The 8,217-nt window shown below is 44.8% G+C and overlaps 1 protein-coding gene across 1 annotated transcript in view; it reads left to right on the top strand.

The window, feature by feature from the left end:
* Positions 1–7,412, top strand: part of SIK2 (salt-inducible kinase 2) — a gene marked incomplete at its 5' end in the record, with an annotated part of 41,743 nt that extends 34,331 nt beyond the window's left edge. Inside the window, 7 exons of the mRNA XM_010145930.1 lie at positions 184–348; positions 1,842–2,070; positions 2,791–3,075; positions 3,243–3,406; positions 4,457–4,573; positions 5,168–5,259; positions 6,833–7,412. Coding sequence (XP_010144232.1) covers positions 184–348; positions 1,842–2,070; positions 2,791–3,075; positions 3,243–3,406; positions 4,457–4,573; positions 5,168–5,259; positions 6,833–7,412 — 1,632 coding nt within the window. The remainder of the gene's footprint in view (positions 1–183; positions 349–1,841; positions 2,071–2,790; positions 3,076–3,242; positions 3,407–4,456; positions 4,574–5,167; positions 5,260–6,832) is intronic.
* Positions 7,413–8,217: the final 805 nt, after the last annotated feature.

Below are 8,217 nucleotides of genomic sequence, written 5' to 3' on the forward strand. Positions count from 1 at the left end.
GGGGGTGCAGCTTTTTTTTTTTTTTTTTGAAACTCTAAGAATGCAATTCATCGAGAGAGGACCTAAATCTTATACTTCTCCTGCTTTGGAAATGAGCTAGGTAGTATTTTTAATTTGTGACTTTGTATGTTATTTTCTACCTAAAATTGTTCCAGTTTTGAAGTTCTTAAAATCTTTTTCTAGGCACAAGCTGTGGTTCCCTCAGTTAACTTGCATTCACAAAACGCAAGGTTGTTGCAGTCTCCAGGTCCTCCCTCAGCTTCAGGAGCAGAAGCCTTTTCGTTCCCTCCATCCAGCTGCCAGGGAGAAACAGCATTTATGGAGGAAGAAAGAGTTGAGACACCAAAGGTACAGCTTAAAATCACCCTACTGTTTTGTCAAAAATCATTCAGGTGAAGAAAACCCCATTGCTTTGTAAATTACTGCCTAGTAAAAGCACAGCTAGTGGTAGTAGCTGTAGCTCTTCAATAATTAAAGATCAGCTCCTTCTGACAGGGTGGAGTTCATTGTCCTAGCACAAAGCACTGTGGAGTCAGGGCCAGAAAAATTTGCTAGGTCTAAAATACTGTCACGTCATTGACCTTAATGTCCAAGTGTCTTGACACGTGCAGGTGGCCAAGCCGGGGAACCTGCTGCTTCCCTCTGCTTTCAGTAGTCAAGGACCCGATGTTCTCAGCCTGCTTCCAGGCATTTATAAGCATATGCTGTCCCCAAAACTCTGGTCTCTGGCAAGTTCCTGGTTCACCTCTCAGGACAGACAGCAAATCAAATACAAAGACCTGCAGTCCCTAAAAACACTTGACTTGTGCATTCCTTGTACTAGCTGGACAAAACACACTGTGCTGGTTTCCCTGTTTAGGCATTGTCTGAGTGTCAGAGTTCTAGATGTTCCAGATTTTTTCTACTTATCTCTTTCAACAGCTGTGTCTCTTTTTGATCACTAATCTGCCTCTTGTGGTCTTTGCTTACATTCCATTCTTACCACACTCTTATTTGTAAAAGAAAAATCAGCCTACGGAAGTGTTGGGGTTTTTCTTCTCAAATGTTTGTAAGAGCTCTGAAGATTCCTCATATATAGCTTCAAACAAAAGGGTTCACTGCTGAGCATCTAGAGCAACCTGCTCAGCTCCTCAGCCAGAAATGCAGGCAAAGAAGAGCACGAAGGTATACTGAAACCTTAACCATAAGTAACTCTCGTAGCTGGCGAGGGAAGCGTTTCTGTGGGACAGTAAATAGCCAGCAGGACCTTCTGCCTTGTCAGACAGTGTCAGATCTGCAGCAGCTCACCCAGGCTGTGGCAGTTCTCAGGTAGGCCGTTCTGCAACTAGTATTTTCCTAGAGTACTACCAGTGGAGTCTGCTTGCAAGACTGTTAACTGCTACTGCTAAAGCAGTGAAACTTCTTTTCCAAAACACACTTGTCTGCAAAGTGTGGAAGAAAATTCAGAAGTGGTTGAGTGTATCAAGTTGAGTGAATCCAAGGAGGGAGGTTCCACAGCCTCTCTAGGCCACCTTTGTTTGCAGAGAAGCACCATGAATCGAATGACTTGCTGGAAAGGTGCATCTACTGTATTATTCTGGAACACATCTCTGCAGCTCTGCAAGAGTCCTGTGGAATGCAAAACTATTTCTTCATAATGCATAAGACAGTGTCAGTGGTGATCCTACCTCAAGGGATTTATTTGTCACGTGTAATTCTTAACTAGTAGATTATAGGGAGGTTTACACACTTTAAATATCCACGCTGCCTTCAGTCTACACGATAGGCAGAGAATTCTTGCACTTTGGGGTGACGCTCTGCACATAACTGAAAGCTGTCCTCCTTCTCCTCGTGCCACTCAGGTAAATGGCTGCCTGCTAGATCCTGTACCTCCTGTGGTGATTAGGAAAGGATGCCAGTCGCTACCTACCAGCATGATGGAAACTTCTATTGATGAGGGAATAGAGACAGAAGGCGAGTCAGAAGATGACCCTGCACAGGCATTTGCTGCCCTCCAAGCGTCTCGCTGTGGGAAGCGACGTCACACTCTGGCAGAAGTCACCAACCAGCTGGTGATGATGCCAGGCACAGGTACAGAAGTTAGCACAGACATGGCAAAACTCATTTTCTGCTCTCAGCACCCAATCTGATAAGCCCAAGATGAAAAACACTGGGTATTAAGCGTGACAAGCACAAGACAGAGTTTCTTGCGTTTGTTACCTAACATTTGTTATAAAAGCCTAAGGGGAAAAAAGCCACACAACAAAACACCCCAAAACCTTTTGTACAGGTAGAGTAAAACCAAAGCAGCAAATACAGTCTATGGCTACAGTCATTTACAACCGCAATAACAACTGGTGAAGTCTGGCAAGTTGGCATGTTCTTTTTCAATTTACTAAATGTCCTCAAGTCATTAACCCCTGAAGATGTGCTGGCAGAGGAGGACACTGGAGAAATAAGAACCTCTGGATTCTCAGGTATTTCAAAGCAAGCAGTATGAATAACCTGCCACTCAGGCTACAGGATTATCTACAGACAAAAACCAACAAGCCCAAACACTGGATGCTCTCCAAATAGCCAGTGAACATCATCTGCATAGCATCTTACTGCTGTGATAATGTAAAAACCAGTAGCAAATCCCCATTCTGGTACTGGAAGTGTTAAGTTACAATTACTTTATGAAACTTGTTTGTTTTTATTTTGTTTTCTCGAAGACAGTCACTGTTGGCAGGAATAGCTTGAGCCTGTGGCATTTCCTTTGCTTTGCTAAATTACTGCTGTGCTTTCCTTTTATTCTGGCTTTTGTCACAGGGAAAGTCTACTCGTTGGATGAAAACTCGTCTCTGGGCAGTATTGATTCGGAGTATGACATGGGATCTATTCAGAGAGAAATTAAATTCCTGGAAGACACCCCTTCCTTGAAGGAAATGGTGCTAACTAACCAACAAGCACCCAGAATGACACCCCCTTTCATAGGTCTGAGACCTGCCAATCCAGCCATGCAGGCACTCACCTCCCAAAAGCGAGAGACCCATAACCGCTCTCCTGTCAGCTTCCGAGAGGGACGCAGAGCTTCTGACACATCCCTCACGCAAGGTAATGACAGCCCTTGGCACGGCGCGTGCCTAGACACGTCCTCCGTACACAGGAGCACCCAGCCACCTTGTGACTTGGTTGTTACTCAGCTTGTCTCACATTTGCTGTGCTAAACAGACACAGATTAACTCATTTTCTGACAAGGGTTTTGCTCAACTCTTCTGCAGGAATCGTAGCATTTAGACAGCACCTCCAGAATCTGGCACGAACCAAAGGAATCCTAGAACTGAACAAGGTCCAGTTGCTGTATGAACAGATGGGATCAGAAGAAGAACCTTCTCTGACATCAACTGCTACCCAGTTGCAGGACCTCATTAATAGTCCTCCGCAGGTACCTAAACCAGAAATCACGCTCCACCTTCCAGGTGTTTAACGCTTTGGGACAGATAAGGAGAGGACACAGTTCTGGAGAACAGCTAATTTACAGATAAAGTTCCCTCTTTTTCTTTCCATCTTCTGCAGAAGAGAGAATGGGCATTTGCAGGCTAGGCTTTACCATCCTCGTGGTGTCAGTGATATGGCCTTGAGGGCTTTCTGAATCAAACGTGTTATTACTGCTTTCAATCTGAAGGATGTTTTAGATTTAACAAAGCCAGATAAAATCTTTCTCGGTTGGAGTTGGTCCGGCGTAATTGTACGAGGTGCAAGAGCCGAGTGATAATGGTTATGAAGCCCAGTTTGCTTAGTGAAGTGCCAAATAGCTTCTACCAGCTCTCTAGTTACTTGTTGCATTGGAAACACGTCACAGCAAACACGTTTCTGCTAAACCCCAGGAATAAAATGGGTAAGAAGCACATTGGCACTGTAGGCACCTAATGTTCCAGATGAACCCTGCTGTTCTTAAAGTTACTGTGACTGATGGAGAACTTCAGTTCTGACAAGGACAGACTTGTAATGTTTCCACAAGAATCCTCACGTGATGTAAACACACTGCAGTGCTCATGGTATTCTCATAACAGCAGTTCACTCCCATGTCAGCACTCTGCCACTTGCTAGGGGTCCCTACACCACGTGTATCCTCTTGGCCACTATCGAAAGCTTTTCACCTTCCGTTTTGCAGCTGTGAAATGAGCTGCACAAAAGCACGTTCAGAGTTTGGATGGTGTTCTGGCCCTGTACGTTTACTATTTCAGAGGGCAAGCCAAAGTGCATCATACATAATATCATTTTACTTCCAGATCTAAGCTCTTGCCATTTGGCAGCACAGACAGTTCAGAGCTTTGTAATTTAAGCTCCTCACCATGCAGTGAAGGTGGCGAGGGACACCAGAGACCAGCCCATATGTCAGCTATGAAACCTCTGTCAGGGGAAATCCTTACAGAAGGGGTTGAAGCAGAAAAGCCTTTTGTGGGGATGAAACTTGTTCCTCTTCTCTCTGCAGGAGGAGGCATCTCAGCAGCAGCAGGACGCTGCATCTGCTTTCCCTAATGGTGCACATCCCCCATTGTTATCCAGGCGGCAGAGCTTAGAGACCCAGTACTTCCAGCACAGGCTGCAGGTACCGTACTCCCGCCAGCTGCATTAAACCAGCTGCTGGTACTGCACAGCAGACGAGCCTTTCAGATCTTATTACTCAGGAAAAAAACAGTAAACAGCTACATTAGCAGGGAACAGCTGAATGTGAAATTATGCTCTATTTTTCTTTTGTCGAACACTGACCCTAATTAATGTGCAAAGTATTCTCCGTTGCTGCTGTTTTCCTACTCAGTCCATTACTATATAGCGTTAGTAAAGCAATTTGAAGTAACGGCTAGTGAATGCCTATTACCTGTGTTGCACCCCATAAAAGTTACGCATCAGCATCTGCAGAGCCACTTCTGCCCCCGTGGGGCTGGCTGTTCCCTGTTTCTTCCCCTCCTCCCTCTTTTAACCCAATTTCCATTTAGCTTTAGTTTATAAAAACCTTTTTTCCCAGCTTGGAGCTCCTCTTTCACTTGGGAAGAAATCTTCCTATGGGTCTTTATGGCACCATCTATTGTGCAGAGATGTTGTCCGAGGGTTAGAACCCAAGAAGCAGCAGTGGCTGTGGATTTAGGTAGTAGCTCTGTTGACAGCTGCTGAAAATGGAGTAACAGTACTGCTTTTCTTGCAGAAACCCACTCTGTTATCAAAAGCTCAGAATACTTGTCAGCTCTACTGCAAAGAACTGCCCCGGAGTCTAGAGCAGCAGTTACAGGAGCACAGGTAAGAAGCTTTCAAACTGTGCAGATGAGTTATTTATTGTTACTCTCGAGTAATAAAAGAACTGGAACAATCTTTGTCCACTTAGAAATTCTTTGAAAAAAGGAAAGCTTCACTGTAAAATTAGTAAGGACACAGCCCTTCTTTTAAAAGAGGGACAACAGTCCTTCCACGTGATTACAAATTTCTGTTCTACAAGCTTTTTATCAGCTAACACTACTAGGGTGCAGGCAAATTGCAAATAGCTACATGCTTCATTTAGTGCTAATGGGCATTCAGAAGCCACCCTACTACTTAAACTGTTGTACTTAATTTCATCCTCGTCCTCCCAACCACCCACTGGTTATAACCTATATATTGTGGCATTTATCCCAAGTCAGAACACGCATCATCTGGTTTGCCTGCTGGGAAGCTCTGTAGTCATCGAGGTATTTCCTCCCATGACCCAATCATTTTACAGCAAAGGAAATCAACTTTTTCTTGTCATATAAGATCGGTTTAGAAGTGATGTTCCTCTGAAAAAGTTTCAGTAAAGAGTGAAAACCTTTGAAGTGTCCCTTTGTAAGTGTATGTATGACAGCAGACGAAATTTTAACTGCCAAGTTAAAGGGCCGTAAGCTCTTTATGAGCTCATCATTTGGAAAGCAAGATAGATGCTACAAGACAGTTACTATCCCCCAGTTTTGCAAAGGAATCACAGAAAGAGAAAGGAAGATAACAACCTAGCCAGGTGTTGTCTAGAACAACAAGGCTGAGGAACAGGCGTATAAAATACCCCTTGATTTCGAGAAAGCATGCAAACTGATTTTTAGCTTCTGGCCACTTCTGACAACTGTACAGTTGATTAACCCTAATCAAGAATTAACTAAGAGTGTTGAGAGCAGCTTGGGCTACTCCTTTAAGAGAACGAGGTCTGCGTAGAGAAACTGAGAAGCAATAGCTTCATTTTCTGAATGCTGACAGCTTGCCTCAGTCGTAGGTTTCCTATTTCTGCATGCTTTGGTTATTGGCTGGCAGGAGACCTCCGCTTTGTCGTGTCAGAGGAGTTGTTAAAGGTAGCTGTAACCTTGCATTGTGCTGTAAACTCGTGCTGTTTGTAAAGAGTCAAAAACCACAGCGGTTCATCAATGTTCATAAGGATCAGCGCAGTTCAGAGAAGAAGATATGGGGGGAGGAGGTTTGCGCATTCCCGTTAGCAACCAGCAACACTCAGGGCTGCAGCTCCCAAGTTCCACAGAGCAGTGAATGGCAGGCTTGAAATACAAACACAGCGCATCTGATTCCTAGCAAACAAAATTAAACAATGCATGGCGTTAACTTAATTGTACAGGAAAAAACTCTGGGCAATTGAAAAGGTTTTCAAAAGGAGGTCTGAAAACTCAGGCCCTGCACATTTGCTGAAAGGTAAAGGATTCTGGTCTGCTGTAAAACCTGATAAACAAGATTGCCCAGGAATTTTCCAGTTCTGTCCTTTGCTCCCTGCTGGAATTGTTTGAGTGACTAGCATGCAGGACTCACGCTAGCGCCTTAACACTTCAAAAGGCAAAAATAATTGCTGTTTATGTCCTTGATTCAGGCTGCATCAGAAGCGACTCTTTCTCCAGAAGCAGTCCCAGCTGCAGGCCTATTTTAACCAGATGCAAATAGCTGAGAGCTCCTACCCAAGGTCAAGTCAACTGCCACTGCCGTGCCAGGAGGAGCAGCAGCAGCAGCAGTCAACCCCGTTCAGCTTGCAGCAGCCTCTGAGCCCTGTGATGGAGCCTTCCTCAGAACAAATGCAATACGACCCCTTCCTCAGTCAGTACCAGAAGGTACAGCTGGATCCACTGCCACCCTCCCAGATCACCAACTCATCACACTTGTCATCACCAGTTCAGGTGCAGCAGCCACCACAGTCCTTACAATATTCATATCAGACTTGTGAATTGCCTATTGTCACCTCTTCTGAGCCAGACTACCCCGACCAGTGCCAGTATTCCATGGACCCAGCACAACAAAGCAGTGTAGCATTGCCCGACAGCCAGAGCAGCTCAGCATCTCCCGAGTCCCAGTCAAACTACGACGCGTTAACCCTCTCGGAATTGCCTGGACTCTTTGATTGTGAAATGATGGAGACTGTAGATCCCCAGCACAGTGGCTACGTCCTGGTGAATTAACACCACGGGGTGACAAACATGGGAGTGGAAGACAGGACAAATAGAGGAGTATGTGAATTTGGTTTTTATTCCTACCCCAAAGTTCATGGTCATTTTTCAACCCTTGAATTAGCAGAGGAACTAAAGATCCACCTGACTGGAAAAAAATAGTAGGAGGTGGTGAGAAGTGTTTGACCACTAGCTCCAGTTGCTGGTGGCAGGGGCTAGAGAACAGACAGCGCTTTTTCATCCCACAAAAAACTAGTTTGTGTAAGAGGTGGCAAAAAGTGAATTTTAGAGGAAGGAAATAGCCCCTTCTGAAAAAATGTGAGAGTTCGTCAGCATTCATCTAACGCTGACTTGGAGAAAGGAGAATGAGTGCACATTGTATCGTACTTCTTGGCAATAAAAGCAATATTTTTCATTGAAATTCAGGGTAGATTTGGGTCTGTGCTGATGGCAACTGTCATACTCTTGAAACAGCAGTGTGAGGTGGAAGTAAAGGAAAGTTGCACTTTGGCATCCAATTGCTGGTTAAGCTACTGATCTGGAACTACTCCTTGGTAAGTCTCCGAGGTCATCAGGCATCAAAGGCAGCCGCCACTTCCTCCTGCTAGCACATAAACCGTATTTCCCAAGCCTGCCAAGGAAGTCTTAATTGTCCACTAAGGGAAGCTTCTGGATCTCTGCTAAGGCATGTCGTGACTTTGTCAAAAGCTACCTGGAACTGACACAGGGCACCACAGCGGTTTGTAGAGACCTGTGTGTGGGGATGAGAATACTAAAGGATAAGGGATTGGCTAATGGAGAGAGAGAGAGAGAAAGT

This window comes from Buceros rhinoceros, unplaced genomic scaffold (assembly GCF_000710305.1).
Source record: "Buceros rhinoceros silvestris isolate BGI_N320 unplaced genomic scaffold, ASM71030v1 scaffold32961, whole genome shotgun sequence".
NCBI lineage: Eukaryota > Metazoa > Chordata > Aves > Bucerotiformes > Bucerotidae > Buceros > Buceros rhinoceros.